Genomic DNA, 21,106 nt, shown 5'->3' on the forward strand with positions numbered 1-21,106 from the left:
AAACAGGAACACTGTGTTAAAGATTTTTCCTTTGATTTTAATAGCAATCTCTGTAAGTTCTACCACTACTTTGAAATCAAAATGTCGGTCTGGCATCGCCAATTGCTAATAAAATATACCAATGTAGCCTATGCCTCTTCTTCATAAAATTATTCACACATGTGTATACAATATAAAAAAGATGTGTGGGGCTTGGATTTTTTCCCTTTCTGCACATGAGATAGAAAGTGTTTATGCTCTGACTTTTTATTTCTATGTTAAAAAAAAAAAACTGTTCAACGAGTGGGATATGCACCAAAATGTGGTTTGGAAGGATAACAGAAGCCGCCTATGAGTTAAATAGCTGAATTAAGCAAGAACTCAGACCATTGATTTCTGTAAGCAGTTTGCAAAAACATGCACCAAGGAAAATAATTTTCAGCGATTCAAAGCAGAACCATTGGGTAAGTGGTAAGCCTACTCTTAAAAGAGGCTAAATAGCTACATAGTCTCTTCTGCAACTGCAAAATGTGCTGGAGCTTACCAGGGGACCACATCCCATGTTCCACCAGCAGCAGAAGGTAGTGCCAAGTAAATACTGAAATTCAATATACAGACAAATATGCTTTGCAACTTCACTGCTGTACTATTATCAAAAGTACTAGAGGAACTGGGCTGATATTTTGGCAAGCTGTTTGCTAACATATAAGAAGACAGAGACTGTGAGGTTTTCAGCTATCGGCCACCTGCATTGGTATTGCTGCACCAGACAAGCAAGGTTGCACAAGCTGCAGTTTGTACCTGCTACTTTTGCCTAAGAAAAGCTTGGCACGCTATGAAAAGGGTTTGCAGTCCCAAAGGAGCAGTTCTTCCTGTATCAGGATGTACTGCAGCCTACCCAGGATAAAGTCTCTCTGTCAAGAGCTTGGACACCAACAGTGCTCATTTCACTTTCTTTCACCATGCTGACTGGCAAGAACAATTTGCCATTTGCAAATAAAACAAGAGGAATCTGCTTCATGGGGCTTTAAAAGATTACATTTACAGCTTGCTGAGCATCTCACCTGGTCAGTAAAGAAAATCAATTGGCTTAACACACAAAATTATGGACTAAACTAATTACCCAAACACAGAAAAGACCATGACCTCTTCAAAGTGATCTTTGGCATCTCAGGCACAGGTCCAGCATTCCCACATTATACTCTGTCTCTGCTGGTATTTAACTGGTGCCGCAGACACTCAAAGCTTACCATTAAATCTTAATGGGCTAAATTAAGGATGGGAAGGCTTAGGATAAGAATCTAGAGGGAAAGAGAGTTGACTGAAAAATCCACAAAACTGAAATACTAACCTTAAGGAAGGCATGGACACTATTACCTGATATCTTTATGGCGAAACTGGACAAACACCAATACCTATGTACCAGGACTCAGTGCAGAACAACAGATCAAGGTCTCCTCAGCGAGTGAAACATGAGCTGTGGACAGGGCAAGGCCAGAGATACATCTCACATATTGTAACATCCAAAAAAACCTGGAGACAACATGGAGGAAACAACTGGCAAAGTCACCTCACTGCCAAACAGCCGAGCAAGTTTCTTTGACCATCATCCCCTGCTCCAGTTGGTCCTGCCATGCTCCACCCTCTTCAAGATCCCTTTACAGTTTCTGTATCCAAACTGCTTTTCCAGGCTTCCTGTTTTCCGCAGTTCATTCCCTCTAAGCACTCCTCTCGCAGCTGCTTTTGGCGCCATCCAGGGGTTTCTCCAGGTTTTACTGGAATAGTTCTTGCTCTTCCTCCATATCCTTTGCTCCTGGCAAAGGAGTCCTGGGATTCTGCTACTATTTCTTTGCCATACGGGGAACTGGACTTTGCTCCTGGAAACACTGCACCAGAAGATAGTGCTGAAGGTGTTAAATAAAACAAAAAAGCCCCAAACAACCTCTCCCCCTGCCAAAGCTTAGCTCAAACAGCAATATCAGTGATGCACAGATCTGTCTATTGGATGGGCAAGGAGAACACTAATAAGGCATGAAAGGTATGACAACACTGTTTTTTTATGCACACTTTGGTCTTTGCTCCTACAAACACTACTGCATGCAAACTCCTTGATAACGTTCATCTGCACTCAACTTTATACATAAAGTATATACAAAAGTATACTTTATACTACCCAACTAGTATAGAGCACTAGTAAGAGATATTCATACTGCTGAACTCCGGACACCCATGCTGGACATCAAACAGGCTCCTAAAGAAATCAACAGTCATGTCTATCCACTGACCATTTAGAAAGTTCAAGTTTCTATGGGCACATAATCAAGTACCTAAAGTTAAGTAATGGCAATACCCCAGTAAGTAAACTAGGTCAGCTGTTTGAAGACCCTTCAAATATCAATCATGGCTACTGTGAAACCAGCAGAGCACTTACAGGGACAGTGAAGAGTGGAGAAAAACTTAAAAAGTAAAATAAAAATAAGAGCTCAATGCCCATCAAAATATTTTCACTAAAATACTAGTATTTCACAAAATAGTATTTAGAGATATTTAGGATAAAGCAGAGTTTTCCGTGAATATTTTCATTCAACATTTTAAATTAATGTGCTTTGGCTACCTTCTCATTCCTGTCATGTCCAATTTCCACTAACTTTTAGGAGAGTTATACTATGTATCAGCCACACATTAATCCCACACTCTCATTTCACGTAACAGAAAAAGTACACAATCCTGCCCAAGCAGTAAGCTTTGAAACTTGTTAATGCCATGAAAGCACTCAGAACTCAGTCCTGCAAAGCACCCAGTGCTCCGGCTTGGCCCAGGCAGCTGCACCAACCATCCATCTGCTCAGCGTGAAGCGTGCACTAAATGCTCTGCTGAAGCAAGGTCAGCATGCTCCACATCTTTCAGGGCTGTGTCCTCACCTCCTGTTGCTGTGCAAGGAAAGCTGAACACAAACAACAACAGAGTTCTGCAAAGGTCTGTCAGTAACTTGTAGAGCTGGGGTAAGTCTTTGACTGTTATGGCAGTGCGAGGTTTCTAACTCACTTTAATAGTAGGAGTAGTGTGCCCTGGAGAGCCCAGTAGAGAAAGCCTTTGTCCTGTATAGGACCACATTCAATCCCACAAGAGCTACCCATTTAGCATCTGGAGGATCATGTCTGGAGATCCAGAGGCAAAAAAGAGAAAGAAAAGAAGACAACTGCAATGATGCCTGAGGGGTGAATTAACTCATTAGAGAAGCTCACTCAAGTAGCATATAGGATGCCTCCAGGTGTGCCGGGAGAGTCCACACGCTTCTGTGAACAGTCACATCAGTGGAAAGCTGGGAAACACCTACAGAGTTATTCACAAAGCCTTGCAGTGTGCTTCATCTGACCAAATGTTGATGTCAACAGCTGAGTTAGACATTTACTCTCCTTTATAGGCAGGGGAAAGAGCTACACTTTTTCAGGCTGTATTCATCTCATCCTAAAGCAATGATGAGATGACAAGTGACAACTTCACTTCATTAATTAAAAAGAAAACCTAAAATGATGATGTTAATGTAATGATGAATGACGTTAATGTAAAAAACAACAAAAAAAGGACGCACTAGTTTTACAGCCGGTTAGACAAGACATTGGGAAAGCTATACCACAGGCATACTTGTTGAGAGAAGGACAGGAATCTCCAACAGTCAGTATATGAAGCTCGGCCAAAATTCAGCTGGATCTCTGGGGACAAACCAACTGTAGTTTTACAAACAAATCTCCTTCCTGTACTGAAACTGAGATCTAAATGTCTAAGTACTAACTTGGCAGTATGAATACCACAAAAGTAATTGCCATATTGACAGTGATGAAAGATTTTTATTGAAGTTTATCTTATTTATAAGGTACATCAACAGTTTCTGACATCAGCTGATGTTACTTATCACACATTCAAAGAATATCTGATCTGTAACTGTGAAAAGGAGGGAGGAGAGAGGAGAAAAAAAGATCAGAGAGAAAAAAGTGAGAAACAGGATGCAAAATTAAAGGGGGTAATAAAAGAAAGAGATGAACAGAAAGCAGATGGCAAGATTTAAACAAATGAAGGAAAAGAAGTTTTGAAGTTTTGCCATCGTTCATGTGAAAATCCAGCTCTAGCTTACTAATACCTGGGGAGAAGGTGACTGAGACGCCTAGTAAGGCACTGCTCCTAGGTTCTCTTTCCTACTTTCCTTCTTTCATCAATCCCACTTCAGCGCCATCCTCCTAACGTGGCACTGGGATTGTCCCAGTAACTTATCATTTCTTTCTGGCTACAACCCCCTCCAACCCCTAAACAAAAAAAAAAAACCCCAAACTCTTTTTTCCTAGATCCAATGGTGCTCTTTATCACTCTCCTCCTCCCCCTTCCATTGCAGGAAAGGTAAGAAATCAAATAATGGAGTCAGCTCTTTGGAAAAACGAATCAAAACGGTCAAACAGCAGGAGAAGAGTGAAACGAGAGATTTTGGCCTAAGTTTTGCATTCATGTGCTTTTTAATACCAAAGATACAATATTCATCATGTTTTACAGGTACAATCTTAGTGCACATCTACCCAAAGTACAATACATTACACAGTAACATAGCTTCATATATCCTCCAAACACAATTTGAAGAAAAGCTATGTAAGAAGACAGACCACTAACCTCATTTAAGATTTTTACTACACAAAAGGTATTAGATGGAATCATACCACAAAAGACATGTTGTTTTATCATTGATCTTGCAGAACACAAGAAATAACATTTATTGTGGATATACAGAGCTGATTAATCCATCAGTTACAGGGAAGCCAGAAGAGAGGAATCAAAGAAGGGCATGGAGAAAGCAAACTGACTGCGAAGGGAGAATACTTCAGGGTCCAAGAACAGATTGGTACCACTTGCGTGGGTGTATGACGGATGCTATTCCAGACCTTTGGAGCAGCAAAGCGGGGAGGGGTTATAAATTCTGGGGTTTTGTTGTTGTTTTAATTTGTGCAACTGGAGGAAGATGACCATTTAAGCCACTGCCCCCTGGATAGCTTTTCTATTTCTCCTAAGTTTGCAAGTATTAGTTTTTTCTTTCTCTTCAATACTAATCCCTCATTTCCCCTGAGTATGCACCCATCAGCTCCTTGCATTCCTCAGAAATCCTCCCACTAGCTCTCTGGAAAGATATTCATGCTAGAGGGCATAACACTCTTCCAATGTGAAAATGCCTTTAAAACCACAAGTCATCTTCAGGAACCAAATTGCATGGAGGTGAATGCAGAATTTCTCCAAGTCCTATTTTGGAGGCAACTCAACTGAGCTAGCTCCCAAACATCAGCAACAATTTCATTCCAGGAGGCATGTATGGTATATCCTTAAAACCTTCCCCCAAACCACACACCTCTTTGCATGTGCACTTTTTTTCTCAGTCTGTTTTTATGCTCACGTTCTGCCCTCAGCCTGTATGATAAAAATGTTTTCTGGGTGAGCCCTGGAGAACCAAGCAGACCAAACAGTAATGCTCATATGGAATTTATTTAGAGGGGGGAAAAATCCCTTAAGTTGAGTGGTTATGTTATTTTGGACTGGTTTTATATTTTATGTGTACATAGTGGAGCTGGAATTTCAGGGCTGGCTTTTGTTTGCATTCATCACGAAACATTTGTTATATGAGCTGCTGTTCACTGCTACCAAAACAGCTGCTGCTCACTGCTAGAAAACCAGAGACCATCCCAACAGTTTCTTGATCCCTCTGGTAAGTCTAGCTGGCAAATGAGGCCTGGTGTTCTAAGGAAAATACCTTTGTTTGGCTTCAGTGTTATCCTTGCATCCTTGCAAATATCTTTTGTCAGACTTGAATACAGATTTGAAAGGGAACTGAACAATCAGAGCAACAACAGGTATGTATTGATGCTCCTGAAACACCTATACTTAAAAGTAGATCACAACTGCAGTAGCACGAACACGCTTCTTTGAACGGAGGGCAGCAGCTTGAATGTGACTTTTTTTCCTTCAGGTGATGCTGTGATTTGGGCTGCAGTGTGAAAATACACACTGTATTCATGTTCTGTCGTGTGATCGTGTGATCGTGTTCTGTCTCCACACGATCATTTTCTGTCATCTGGAAAAACTGAGAGTCATGTCTTGATCTAGCCTTATAGAAGAATTTCTTTGCCATGGAAATGCCGCTGGCCAACGGCTAGGGCAAGCTGTAGGAGACTATTTTCCTGTGCAGAAAGAAATATCCACCCATCGGACAATCTGTGCACTTTCCTACTGACCTGGGCACAAACCAGGACTTAGCACGTTAGCAGACTGCGGTCCTGAGCCCTGAGGACAGACCTCCTGAACTGCACATAGGTCGGTAGTCAAGCCTGGGCACAAATAAAAGCTGAATTTTAACACACTGCTATCTTTGTTTTGATCACTAAAAACTTCAGTGTTCCTTTTTCACGGTGATTTCATATTGGCAGTGAGCTCTCTCACCTCAGTCTCATCTTTTTAACCGTCCATTTATCCTAGGCTGGAGTGCAGTCCCTGTAGGACTCCACTGCTTATTTTAAAGTAAAGAGAGACTAGCAAACACTTAATACCTACCACTTCAACCAACTTCATCCTGCAGGAGAACATTTTCTCTCATACTCTGACAACGTATTTTCTTTAAGAGCTTTTAGATAGAGGTCTTGCTGAAAATCATACTGTACCATCTCATATCCACGTGCTTGCTGACTCCTTCAGGGAAGTAGTTGATTTGCGAGGCTCTGCAAAAGCTGTACTGACCTTCCTAACTGTCTATTAATTCTATTCTTTGTTATAGTTCATACCAGCAAATAAATCAGATTCTTTCATCTGCAGTTGTCCAGATCACCATTGCAGCCCTTTAAACACTTGGGAGTCATGTTAACTCCCTTCCTGTCTCCCAAAAGAGCTGCTGATTGAATGATAGGAAAGACAGCAGAACTGGCAATTTCAGTTTCACAGAGACCTTTGGTGAATACTAGCCATGACAGCAGCGCTCCTGACATTGCCAAGGAGGAAAGATAACTGAGGAGGAAAAAAGTTGCTAACACCAAATCTGTTATCTGTATTATAGATGGCATCTGCAGATAACTGAAAAGTTATTCAGAATGAGTCCAAAGAGATATGTACAACAAGTACAACTCATACTATGAGATTTATAAAGTGCAGTAACAGTTGTACAAATGTTGGAGATAGAAAAAGCAGCCAGACTGGAAAGAACATACTAATTAAAGAATACAATGGGAATGCAATTCAGAAGAAAGGGAGGAGACGGGAAAGATGAGCCCGGAGAGCGGCGGAGGGGAGGACTCTCTTACTACATTTATAAGTTTGTTTCAACTCCAAGAATGGAGGAAAGGAAGAAAAAAGGAATCTTCATAGCCATATTTAGTAAAAATCTCTTCTGCTGCTAAAGCTTCTTGGAAAACGAGTTTTCAAGAGGGACAGGTCAAAAAGGCTGGGGAATTCCAACTGAGAAAGTAGGGAGCATAAACACAAAGAATCGCTCTTGAAAGAGTAAGGAGTCAGCATGCCAGTATCTCAAATGACCTCCTACGCCAGGGCAGGTAAAGCCGATATCTGCCTTTAGCAAAGGGACTCTGAGGAAGGAGCAAGTGTACGGTGTGACATTATGCTCAAGTGAACAACCACCCTTGGGAGTGATGGCTCTGAGACATGCCAGAAGGACTCTCATGTAGCAGCGGAGAAAAGAGCTCTAGTACTAATACATTTCCTTAATTTTAATTGTTATAACTTAATTACTCATTTTGTAATCAAGTGCAAACCCTTGCAGTTTGCTAAAACTAATTCTACTAATTCTTTCTGTTTTTTCCCTAAAAATAATAATAGTGGTCTTAGAGGGCAACACACCGCTTTCTCTGGAGTAACTAACCTATTTACAGATATACTCTTGGGATATTCCACACTCGGGAGAAGACCCCTAATCCCCCAGGGACTGACAGACCTCAGATCCTATTTGGCACTGACGGGTAGGGAAGGGCAGACAACTAACAATTTGAGGATCACCAGGCACTTGCCACTTAATTTTACTGATTTGTTCTAAAACCTTTTCTATTGACACTTCACTTTGTGATGGTTCCTCTTACCGCTCATTACCAAGAATAGATCCAGCATGGAGCATCCATGCTTCCTCCACAGACAGGATAAGTATAGTTGCCTTTCTATTATGGCCTTCTCTTACTTTGAGAGTGCCTGCCACCTCTCTTAGTTACCCCACTGGTCCCAAACGCTCTCTGGTAGGCCACCTAGTTCTGATGTGTTGAAGATGGCTTTTGGTATTAACTTTAATGCAGAAAGTGCCTTGCTATAACTTCACACCTAACTTGTCAGAATTCATGCTCTTTCATGTTTTCCTCATTTTAATTATTATAGCAACTCATTTCTATCACTGTAAAAACTTGATTTTAGATTGCAATGCTTATGTGAAAACTCAAGTAATTCCTTAGGTATGGCTACTCATCTCTACTGAACAAAAGTTGCATGTAGAACCCTTTTCATTCTTTTTCTGTAATTATTTGACATTTAATACTTTGAAAACATTTCAGAAGATTCATTTTGAAACCATCACAGATACCTTCTCATGCTGCTTGCATTGCTCTTCTGAGATGTCTCAGGGAGGAGTATAACCAATTTAATATGTAGTCTATTCCATTGCTGTTATAATGGGCAAGAGTAATCATTAGTCTGAGGTAAAGAACATAATAGCCTTTTTTGAAGACTGAAAATATGATTATGCTCCTAAAAGTAATGTGAATAGAGAACTGTGTGATCTGTTCCATATTATACCTGGTTCTTCCCCAAATATGTAAAATATGCCCTATACTGTCAAATACGCTCAATTTTCAGTTAAAAGATATTTTCTCCCCAAACAATGGCCCTGAAAATGTATTGTGGAACACAATGATAATCAAACTAAATTCTGAGTAGTTATGGACCTGCTACTAATACAAATTTTTCAGATTCCAGCCTTAGCCACCTTGCACAACTCTACTGTTTCCATGTTGGTGAAATGGAAACCTGTACATGGTTACTGGGGATGCAGCCAGGAATAGGAATTAGGCCTATTAACTGGAATTTAACTGCAATTAAACTGCATACCCCTGTATGTCTTATGTTTCCTGAATAGAGGCAAAAATTGTCAAGAAGTAATTTGCATGATCTGATACTGTTAAAATTCCTATATAAATGATGTTTTTAAAGCATAAACAGTAACAGAGGTTTAGCTGTAATGTTACTCATTAGAATAACATTGTGATTTTATTTGGTAAATTAGCCAAGAAGGAATGAACTGTCACTGCAAGCTTTAATTGTCTGTCATTAAAAAGTTTGTGGGGTTTTGTCATCAGTGACCCTGGATTATTTATGAGGTTTAACTAAAGCTGTATCTGAACGCAGCTTTCCCTGTGTGTCAGAGCTTTAACAATACTGCTTGCCTACGAATTTTTCATTTTGTTTTATTAAGAACAGAAAACATTCAAAAGATGCACCAGGGAATCAACTGAAGATGAACAACAGCAGCACTGCTATTAGTCCATAACATCTTTAGTGACCAATATGCTCATTAAATAAACATTCCAGTTGCTTGAAAGATACCAGCCCTAGCCCCTCAAAATGATCTCCTGATACAAAAGAATATGCATGGGTTCTTGACTGATATGTGGGATGCAAGGGTTTGGCTAACTGGTCCCTTGGGATCTAGACCACAAATATGTTTTGTTTTTATTGCAACAAAGTATGAAATTACATCTGTGTCGGTTTAGTCCAAAACCAGACAGCCCATCAACAGATCTGATGAAAGGAAATTGAAAACAATGCAAGCATCCTGAAAATGTGGAATGAAATGTAAATTCTGGAGCCTGAATGTTTTTGGAATAGCACTAAAATATGATGATGATGCTATGGGTGATCTTGGCCTTCAGGTATAAATGTATTACACAGAAAGCTTAGAGAGGGGAAACTCTGTTCAGAACGGAGAGGCTTAGGTAAGAGAATGTACAAAAAGGCGTTTGGCTTCAAATAAAGACCTTGACAATTGATAGGAAAGAGGAATAAGAAAAAGGTAGTGGAGAGGAAAAAGAAAAAGCTGGTGGACTAGAGAGCACAATCAGGAGTTCTGGACACCAGCCAGCAGTGTACAGACAGCATCTCTAGAAGGGCTCATAAACAACCACATTTTCTAACAGCTGAAACCAGCACCCAGCATGGACTGTGCATCAAGGGAAGGTTGTGCCAGGGAAACAAAAGGTTTCCAGAGACAGCTAACAATCATGCAGCTGTGGCATGCATGCCACAAAACTGGATGCAATCTCTGAGAGAAATCTTTTTCTATTAAAAAAGATCTTTGTGCCCAAGTCAGCAGTATTAATGCAACCTTTATTATAGGACAAAGGAAGGGAGGATTCAGTGATTCTATGAAAAAATATTTAGCCTATCTCTCTCTACTATACGTTGTTGGTTGCCACAGCAAGTCTATGACCTCACATGTCCAGAAAAGTAGTAGAAAATAAAAAGTAGTAGTAGTTACTAGAAAAGAAACATTTGATCTAGGTTTTTCAAAGGATGATTTAAGGGAACAGGGACTTCACCTTCCACCACTACTCGTTCTGAGCAGAGCCTTTACAAACTTAAGTCCTATGAAAATCCAAGTCTAAAATAAGGATCTAAAAATCTGTATTGTTGCTGGCAAGCACCAAAGTCATCCTTCCTCTCCATATTCAGTGATGAGACCTGGAAGGCTGCTGCACCTCCTAGGACACCAAGCGGTTACATCGTGGCTCAGCACTAGCCCTATTCACTTCCCCGGTTTATGAACTATGCCCATCAGTTTGATCTGCCAATATGAAATATTCCAATTTCTGACCTGACCTAAACAATTATTTTTGGTGCTGTTGTACTTATAAAGTTAACATGCCTGCTGACTTTAGGAGAAAGCAGAACCATATTCATGTATTTGGCAGAGGGACCATAAATGGCATCTTCCTGCACCTTGAGCTCAGGGAGCAGATTTCCCTGAGGTGAGAGCCACGGTCATGATAGGCCTTCAGCTACCTCAGTTTCCATCTTCAAATGTATCATTCATTTGGGGTCAGAAAGCATACCTATGGACAAACGCTCTTCTCCATAAACATGCACATTTGAGCTAACTTCAGTCTAACAGGCACACATTAACAGGGAACATAAGCAGAGCAGACTTAAGCCTGGATGCATACAAGCTCCCTCGTGGGCTTGCAAAGCCCTGCCAAAACACTCTTGCCACACCTCTAATGTTGCTAGTATTTTAGCAATGAGACGTAAGCTATCATGGGTATATCTTTTGGTGCCACTGTTATGTCTCCCATTGCAATACACACATAGTCTGGGGTGACTTCACCTTCTTCAGCAGAAGAAAAACTGCTGCAGCTGTTACAAGCTGCCAATGCTTTCTGCAGAACTTGCCATACAGACGTTTAGCCTCTGAGATGAATCCAGAGGATCTTTTTAAAAATACAGAGTCATGAGAAAGCCCAGAAGTGCCCAAATCCTTCCAAGAGTTCATATTTTTAAAACTGCTTAGTTTATCCACAATGGGATTTGAATCCTCTGAAAGAAAACGACATATTTTCCTTCTACAGAACTGGAAAAAAGAAAAAAAAATATTTCCACAGATTGTGCGTATCACTGATTGGTGCATTCACTAACCTCAGGGCATCCTAGGTCAAGCAGTCTGATTTCGTTCCTGCTCTCTAAACCTTATTTTCACAGTTGAAGAGCTAAATAACGTAACAGCAGCTTTTGACACTATCTTTCTAAAGCAAACCAAGGAGCCGAGCCTCTGTGGTACGTGGACTAGAATGTCCATCTTAGACGCTGTCGACTGAGGGGGAGTAAACTTCCTTTGGGATCTGTGCTCTGACTCCTTCTCTTTCCCTGTCTTTCCTGCACACAGAGAATTAGGAAATTGTTTTACAATACAACAAATAAAAACACAACTACAGAATTTGCCTTGACCTAAAACTGCTTGTTTGAGCATCAACATTGTTTTAAACACACTCAACGTTCATAAACAAACATTCACTCTTCTAGGTAATTTTGAAAGTTCAGACTTCAGAGGGAGAAGAAGGAACTGTTTGGTCACATTTCCTATTTTTATTTTTAGAACAGGATGTTGGGTCACTGGCAAGAAGAAAGCGCCACCCAGGCAGAACGCAAATTCACATATACTATTACCACTAGCACAATGTTTGTTTCCTGAAAGTCCTAAAAAAGCAGGGAGATTACACCACCTTCTGGACAAATCCTATTAAGTCACGCATACAATTCCCCGCACATAATGGATGGGAACATACCATGGAAGCAGTTAGCTACCTTCCAATCCAGCTTCATGTTTCACCTCCACAAATTTTCGTCTTTTCCTTTTCTGTAGATGACTTTCATACATAGTGATTCCTCTTTAGGGGATTACTCAGGGAGAAAGAGGAAAGCTGTTTTAGAGTCCGAGGCAAAAGAAAAGAAAGCGTGTTTGGAGAATCCTAACTTTTTGAGCATCTGAACACATTCAGACTTTTCCCAAATTGTGTTTTAACAAAGTAATAGATAAAAGATGCAAAAAATCTAAATTTAAATTTAATTTCAACAAAGCTCTTCTCTTCTCGCATCAAGAGTAGAGATGCTTGTAGGAGAGAGAATGACTGTTTGTATGTGCATACGAGATGTATCTATATATTCCCTTTCTACCTATCCAGTCAAATCTCTGCCTTCTCCAGAAAGTATCGCCCGGCAGAAGTAGGTAGGGTATTAGAAGCTGCAGATCACTTGTCTTAATTTCTATTGCTTTTCATTTTACTCCGAGCAAAGGCAGAATATAAGGTGATCACAGTGCAAAGACACCGCCCCCAAAGCATTGCAATCTTCAGCATGGTGCAAAGACTTCTGTAGTTCATCTGACCCTTTTCCTAACTTCACCGAAAAAGGCTTCATCAGCGTCTGCCTCACTTGTCCTTAGCCTTGCAATAAAGACAAATGACAGCATGTCCCTCCTTACTGGGTTTAAAGAAAAGGAGGAACACATAAACAAAAAACATCAAGTCTGTGTCACTGGCACTCATGAAATTTCAAGATTTTAAAGGATCAGTATGTTTATATTACCTGGGATACTATTACCACCATAGTTAGAAACTTTCCCTGTAAATGTGATTTTTAAAAGAGATGTAGTCACCTTCACACTGTGTTTTATTTAAAAAGCATACCATTTTAAATTTTACTTCAACAGTAAATTTTGTTCCAGCTGACAGCACGAGAAATTTCATTATACTCTGAAAAACTCACCATTTGAAAAGTCTTCATCAATTTTCTTGCTTTACAGTAAGACCTACACATTCTCTGTTGTAAAAGTTAACTTTCAATAAATAAAGATTTTTTTTTCCTGGTACTGGGGAGAATTGTTTTTAGGGCTTCTAGTGCCAAAGAAATTGTATAAGTTCCTACCAAAAGATGAGAGGATAAGGGCTATTTCTGAGGTGACAAAAACATTTTTTGTTGCCTATTCTTTCACATTAGATGCTATTAACTTTTACTCCAACTCAGAGAAGATGAAAAGGCAGAGGAATATCCCGTGCTTCGCTCTGTGCTATGTGTATTTTGTGCCCCTTAAAAAACACACACGATCAAAACCTACAGACGCCCATTTAGAAAGAAACTGCGTAACACAATTTTTCTGCTTTCTGGCTATTAGCCAGGCTACGGAAGTGAGCTATAACCAGCAAAAACGAAAAGGACTGGCCACTATTTTTCACTCAGTTGTGCTCCTGAGTGAGGAGAGATTTTGTATGTAAGGTTACTCCATAACTATTTCAGGCCTTTCACAGAATTCAGGAAGGCCTGAGTGCCAGGCTTAGCTTTACCTATTAGATACAGAAGTTCCCTCTCTGTGTTTGGGATACAGTTGTCAGTTTTCTCCAAATTTTGAAGTATATCTAGCCAAAGCTCTGCAATCACATCCAGTCTGCTCAGATGGTCGGAAAAAAAGAAAGACAAAATAGTGAGCAAATTTTACTGTGTTAGCAAAGAAATCTAGTAAATAAAGTAGCACTTCTTATTCTCCACTATCCCATACACGCTTTTGATTTTTCTCCCTTTCTGCTATCAAAGGCAGTCCAGATTGCCAAGACAGGAGGTGTCTGTCATTTTGGACGAGATAGATAGGCACAATAAAAGAGTTCCTTCACAACTTTTGACTTGGTATCAACATTAAGAAAAAAATTAATTTCAAGGAGAGAGTGGAAAAGGAGAGAAAAGCAGGATACTCAGAACTTCAAGGTATTCTACAAGATTAAGAGATTGGTTCCAATGAAAACTTTACTACCAAACAGAGCTTTCACATTTCATTGTACATTGCAGTATAAAAACACATAAGTCATAAAATATTTGGTATATGGGTTAGCTGAAGGCAACACTTTTATTAACGCAATGAAGAAAAATATTCTCCTGATGTTCTGTGCCACTAAAATTTCCTATCTTGCAGACTTGATAACTTTTAAACTCAAAAAATTCCAGAAAAATTGATGTGTATTTCCAACTGTAAGTGAGGTTAACACAATCAAAAAGAAAAGTCAGCACAGAATAAATACACAGCAGCTGGCAAGCCAAGGGAATTAAACATTTCAATAACCAGTTCTAAGTGATAATGACTTAAGAGGCCAATTACTTTTCATTCTTTTCTTTAAAATAATCCCTTCCTTCATATTCTCCTCTTGCCAGCTTACACAAAACAAAATGAAATAAATCATTAGCATCACTGGCAAAAGCATTCAAATCATATTGCACTGAACTATTATCTCTGTCATTATATGTAGACAGATGTCCACACTCACGTTTGTGTCTGTGATGTAAATGTTCCATTATCTATCCGATCAATACTGCCATAATTTTACTGATCTTATGCTTCAGAACAACAGTACCAAAGTACTATTAAAAAAGTAAAAAAGTTTGAAAAGTCTCTAGGCTTTGTTTTCTGGCTAGGAAGATGACAGTGAGCAAGAGTTATCTTAATAAATCTTATTAAATGATGTCTCAGATGATAAATTCTACTACAGACAAAGAAGGAACAAAAGAGAAGTTTGAGTATGGCTTGCATAGTTAAAAAAAAACAAGGATGAGAAGAACAAAGTTTACATCTGTCTTGATTTCCATTAGTATCAACCTAGACTGAAGGTTCCTGATAAGAAGAAGTTCACTTGGATGGGAGCTGTAGTGAGTTGGTGTCACTCAGTGCATCAGGAATGAGGGAGGAAGGTCCCAGCTTTGGGAAGCAGAAGAGGCTCAGCCCAGACAGAACCCCACAGACCTATCTTAAACCCTTTTCAAGGGGCCCCAAAGCAGCCTTCAGGCCTGAACAGCACAGCAAGAAGTGCAGCTGCAGGCCTGTCCAAAGGTCACCCTCCGGAGCATATGGCATTTTATGGGCTTGACCACGTCCAGCGGCTTACTACCTACAGTAGGAGATAAGTTGCTCTTAACTTGGTTTGGATCACGACATCAGTGGGATGACAATCACCAATTTCTTACTTTACTTTCCAGTATATGTATACCACTAAAGCAATACTGGATGGAAACCTCCTTCAAAGTAGCTGTGTAACTCTGGTTTTTGAAATGTGTCTAATCCAGAATCACTTACTGTAGTGGATTCTGGTGCAGGGATTCACTAGCCCGGCAATATATTACCTTTCCATACAGGGGCTTTCACTGCATTTTTCTCATCTCAATACAGCCAGTTGTTAAAAACAAGTTCTCAAAACGCTTTATCTGCTTTACAGAAAGAGAAGAAAGGCTGCCATAATAAACTTCTGAATCTCAGGTGGAGCAGCAGGTTAGCACACAAAACTGTTCATTGTATACATTTAATTGGTAAGTATTAGTCACAATAGAATCTTTTGAATCACACTATACCTGGCCCGAAGTATCAGAGGCTTCATGGGTCTCCACACAGAGGGAATAATGTCTCTTCTTCCCAGTACTTCATGATGCAACAGCAGAGGGTGTTGCAGATCAGGTCTAAGGTGCACTGAGGAGAACTATGTAGCAACTCTTACATAGCACTTGGGGCTTGGGTTTTTTTTTTTTTTTTCATTCTGGCTGATTTTGCTAGCCTTTTATAAGCATTAACACCAATCACAAACAGTTCGAAAGCACTAATCACAAAAATCCACATGAGGAGTACTGGAGAAAAGAAGTGAATCCTTACACAAGACAGGTCTTACACAAGAAACTCCAGAGCAGAAGAAATCACTGTGGGATCACAAATACAGGATCAAATCTCCCACAGGTATTGGCATATACACAGAAAGAGAAATAATATCCAGCACTTAAGGATCCTGGGACATTACTTATTTCACATCTGATGATTTCAAGGGCACCTTGATGAAAATCAAGACCCTATTGTGCTATTTCCTAGTTCCCCATGTTGTGAGAGAAGTGAAAATCTATGATGTATAGGACAGCAGTGAAAATCACGTGGATTCCCACAGAGAAACGTGCTGATTGCAAAGAGAGCATCCTTCTATTGATTCCCTGTCTCCTTCTGGGATAACATCCACATGGAAAACCTTAGAGACTGAATCACACAGACCTTTAGAAAGACTTCCACATGCTACAGAAACGGGCCTTTTAATGCTTTAAACTACCAAGCAAAGGGAAGTAACTGATCCAAAAACTGGGCACTGCTCTCATGTCAGTTCCATACCACACTCTCCTCCTGTTTGCTATTGAGCAAAAATCTCTCTATGACTGGATGTAGCATTACAACAAAGTAATAAGTAAAGTTTTTAAGTAGCTGCCTTATCTGCCTTATTGCAAGCAGCTAATTTAAATGGTTTTAATGCCTCACTGAAATCATGTTTAGTGGAGGAATATCACTCCTCCCCTCCAGTATCTGTATCATTGCTAAATACAAAGTTTTCAAAGGTGTGTTCTGGAAGCAGGGACTGGGGGCGAGTCACCCACTGAAACTCGTAATTTCTCAAAAGTGATTGGTCACTGTTAGAGCTGCTCTCAGTCAAGAACCAGTGATAAGTTGCATGCGTTACAAACAAAAATCAGTGTTTGATTCATGTGTTTTTAATACACAACTTGCTATAAAATATACGTTTCAGTGGCTGTAGTCATTTGACATTGACATGAATGCAATCAAGTCCCCAGGCAAGAAGGGAAGTTTTACCCCTCTTTGGTTCATAGGATGTTGATGGCCCAGTGCAATGTAAGCAGGAAATCAGTTCTGTCAAAATGACATGTGCAGCTCCACTGAAGTACAGTATTCCTTGGTTTGGGCATAGGATGCAAGGCTGTCTTCTTCAAGCAATGAATAAGCATTGGGAGAACACAGAAAAGAGAGAACCCTTTCAGATTCAACTTTGGGTACAGGGTAGATTAAGTGCTCTCTGTTTTCATTTCTCTACTTGAGTCTTTTTTTCTGACCATGCTTTCTACTTAGGGTGCTATAAATAAGCATTCTTATTTGTGCTTTACCTAAACTTTACTCAAGTGAAGGGAGATTTCAAGATAGCTGCACTTCTTAGTCAAGGCTGAGGCAAAACAAATAACTCTGGTACTTGAGGATCCCAGAAGTGTCCAGCTCCCCAACCCATTTCTTCAAAGTTTCCTTAGGTAGGTATCACCTGACACCATTCTGAGAGCAGGTATGACAGAATTAAAAAAGGAAAAGCCAGTCTTGAGATACCTTGGAAACTTTCTGGCATAAGGCGAGATCACTGGAGCACTGACTGCTTGCACATGAATGAAAAACATACACTAACATTAAGAATAAAAGCAGAACATGCCCCCTTCCCTTGTCAATCAAATCAGCTCCCCAAAAGGGAGATAAATCTCTTCATGGACTGAAGAAGACATAGACTTACCTTTGAGCGGTCATGCAGATTTTGGCAAAGTTTCTATAAGAATAGATTTTTTAATGGAAAAAGTTACCTGGGTTTTTGTAGATGCTAAGCACATCCTTGAAATAATGAGGTAAGAATCTTTCTAATAAAAGCAGCACATCCTCCAGCTCTTCCAGAATCCCCACAAGCAGAAAATTTTCATTAACGTTCAGCTTTGCTCTTTCAAGGGCCCACTCACCAGGCTCCCTATACAAAATTAACAGAGGGAGAGGAAGGGAGGACAGAAAAGAGAATGGCTCTTTAAATGTGCATTCGGCTTGGAAATTCAAGCTTAAAACACAAATGCCGGAAAAACTGTTCAATGCTCAGTGCTGTACTTCCACTAGAAAATAAAAATGAATCTATGTGGCTTACAGAGCATTTCCACAAAACAGCTAGACTTGTTTTGCCATATAAAAACACGATCACTTTAAAATGAGGTGAAACATTGTGCAGGAGTACTTGGTTCTCTAGACATCTTCCACTGAGATATTTAAAACTTCACACTTTTGAAATCGTATCTTTCTACTCAGAAGCACGACCCTGTCCCTCTCACTGGAGGAACGGCTTCCCTAGGTGATAAAACGGCTGACGGTGTCAGTCAGGGGACACTGACAAATGGCAGCTTCCCCTGAAGAACGCAAGGAGAGCGGCTGCAAGCAATCACTGCCTTTTAGTACCCAGTAAAAAGCACACAGGAATTGATCAGCCCTGCCTTGTAATTAATTTAAACTTCTGCCAAAGTCTCCAGAAGCTTCTCTCGCTCTTTACCCCATGAGTGACCTAAGCTCTGTTACCAGATGTGCGTTGCTTTGCTCTGACTGATACCTGTTTTGAAGATCAATTTAAGGTTATTCTGTGTTTCCCCCATTGAGAGAAACTGGCAGGAGACTAGTAGTAATTTTTTATGCCTCTCTCATGGTTTCTTTGAAGCACAGTTAGGTTAAAGAAGGACATGAATCCTAAATCACTCAGAATAACTCATATTAATTTATGTCTCTTGAAGCAGCAGTCAGCATTCATATTGATAAGGGATATGCCCAGTGCCCCAAACTAAAGCTTTCACAGGCTACAGCTGGGACGACAGCCATTTGAGTCACATATGCTACCCGAGAGTGGCCAGAGATCACACCTCTTCCCTGACTGCCATTAGGCTTTTGCAAACTCTATGTCCCGGTGAGTTTACAGTTGTCAAAAACTCTTTGGATAACATGTGGAAAAGCTTATTACTTTACACTCTGGCTTGGTTTACTTCATTTTGCTGTTTTTTCCAGAGACCTTACCCATGCCTTTCTTTCAATTTTTTCATTCCATTCTTTGCACGGGTCTATTTTCTGGAAGAAGATGATGTCCTAACAAATAGACTACGATAGTCCTTCCTCAAGCTCCTTCTGAGATTAGGAAGTCGTTTAAGGAGGTCCAGGCTTGGTTGCTGGGCAGGTGTGAGGAAGAAGACGACAAGGGCTTGTGCACCAATCAATCATATGAGACCTGCTCCTGACCCCATGGGGGAAGCATGGGAAGGCGGTTTCCTGATCATCTCCTCTCTGCTACAAGGCAGTTCATTCATATGTTCAAAGTCACAGAACACAACATAGCGAGGCTGCTATTTTCAATTCTAGGCAGATTTTGTTGGATAACCAGGTTCTGAGAGCGGTCTGCCTAACAGCCGAGAGAGATCCCAATGGGAAATCAGCTGACAGAAGTGGATGTACAACGTGATAATCTCGTCATCCAGGATAGCAGGGATGAGGGCTGGATCCAACATGCCCAATCAGCTCACTCTGTCAGTGGCCTTCTCTTTAGTATAAACATTTTCCTTGGGGTCTGGCAGGCGAGAAGCCAGCTGCAGGCCAGATGAATTGTGTTGGAAGCTACTCCCTGAGGACACGGTAAGCATGGTCCCTTCAAGTCATGACTGTATATATATCCACTGCCTGCCCAAGATTTGGACAGGCTATGCGATATGACAAGCACATATCTGATCTTGCAACAGGAACTGTGCATACGTGCTGTTAAATGTGACTGGATGTGTACCCACCACATGGGTACAAAACCAGTATGAATTCACCTCTCGTCTTGGATCTGAACAGACCAACCATCACGTTATTTCAGTTCAGCAATGGACATCTGGTAACATTATGGAAGCTGTGTGGTCTGTCCCAGCAAACTCCTACGTGGATTTAGGATCTCCCTTTGAAATAATACTCTTAAAATCATGTCCTACTCTTCTGCTGGGCAGAACATCAAGTATTCCCACTGAGGCCATGATTTCTTTGTAAATGCAGGTCTTACTGTCTGACTCCTCACACTCAGCTGAACGGGCAGTAATGCTGAAGCTGATCTTGAAAATTTAAAGACATGCTACTTTTCAGACTTGTGGCAACAGCAGAAAACAGATCTATAACATGCTACGAAACAGTATTTCAATATACTGTTCAGAATCCCCTAGAGACTTGCTGTGAAAGCATGCAACGCATGTAATTGTTGTTTATGGGACTATTCACGTATACAAGCTAAATACACACGCCTAAGCATTTGCAAAATTTCAAAAGAAATTAAGAAAAAAATGTGTAATGAAAATAAAGTCATGAATACGTTTTGTTTCTTAATTAGACCTTCATTTATGCCAAAAATACATTTTCGGGGGATTTTACAGCAAAGACACTTTGAAAATGAGATGTGGGAATGAACACATTTTTACTTGTTAGCACTGCTACAAAAAAGCATGACTTTTAGAAGAAATTTTTGAAGATAAGCATAATTATTCCACTACGGAACAGTGGCAAAAACCTAATAAATATATCCAGATTTGGTTAATTATTCAAATGTGAAATAAAAAAAAAAAGGACATTACTATTTGCATCTTTCTTACTCCAAAATATATGCACGCAGTTACCACATATAGCCACATTACACTTACACTTTTCTCTTGTACTTCAAATAGCTGTTGCCTCTGCTTTACCACTTTCTGACAAAAAGCTGGCAACAGCTATCACTTAATAAATACCTTGTATACACTTACCTGCATCTTGGATGCTGTCCACAGAAATATGGTATGATGTAAAATAACCTGGGATTGGAACATTCAGGGTAGTTTTCAAGGATGCATACATTGATGTCCTGTGGGGGACAAAAAAGAAAATGAGGCTGAAAACTATTCAAGACATTATTTTCTAATTCTTCCTCTTTCTAAATAT

At 40.1% G+C, this 21,106-nt stretch overlaps 1 protein-coding gene across 1 annotated transcript in view; it reads right to left on the reverse strand.

The window, feature by feature from the left end:
* Nucleotides 1–21,106, reverse strand: part of UST (uronyl 2-sulfotransferase) — a 178,156-nt gene that overhangs the window by 19,610 nt on the left and 137,440 nt on the right. Inside the window, exons 6-7 of the mRNA XM_068938784.1 lie at nucleotides 20,932–21,029; nucleotides 17,956–18,113 (exon numbers count right to left, since the gene is read on the reverse strand). Coding sequence (XP_068794885.1) covers nucleotides 17,956–18,113; nucleotides 20,932–21,029 — 256 coding nt within the window. The remainder of the gene's footprint in view (nucleotides 1–17,955; nucleotides 18,114–20,931; nucleotides 21,030–21,106) is intronic.

The sequence above is a fragment of the Struthio camelus genome, chromosome 3 (assembly GCF_040807025.1).
Source record: "Struthio camelus isolate bStrCam1 chromosome 3, bStrCam1.hap1, whole genome shotgun sequence".
NCBI classification, from domain to species: Eukaryota; Metazoa; Chordata; class Aves; order Struthioniformes; family Struthionidae; genus Struthio; species Struthio camelus.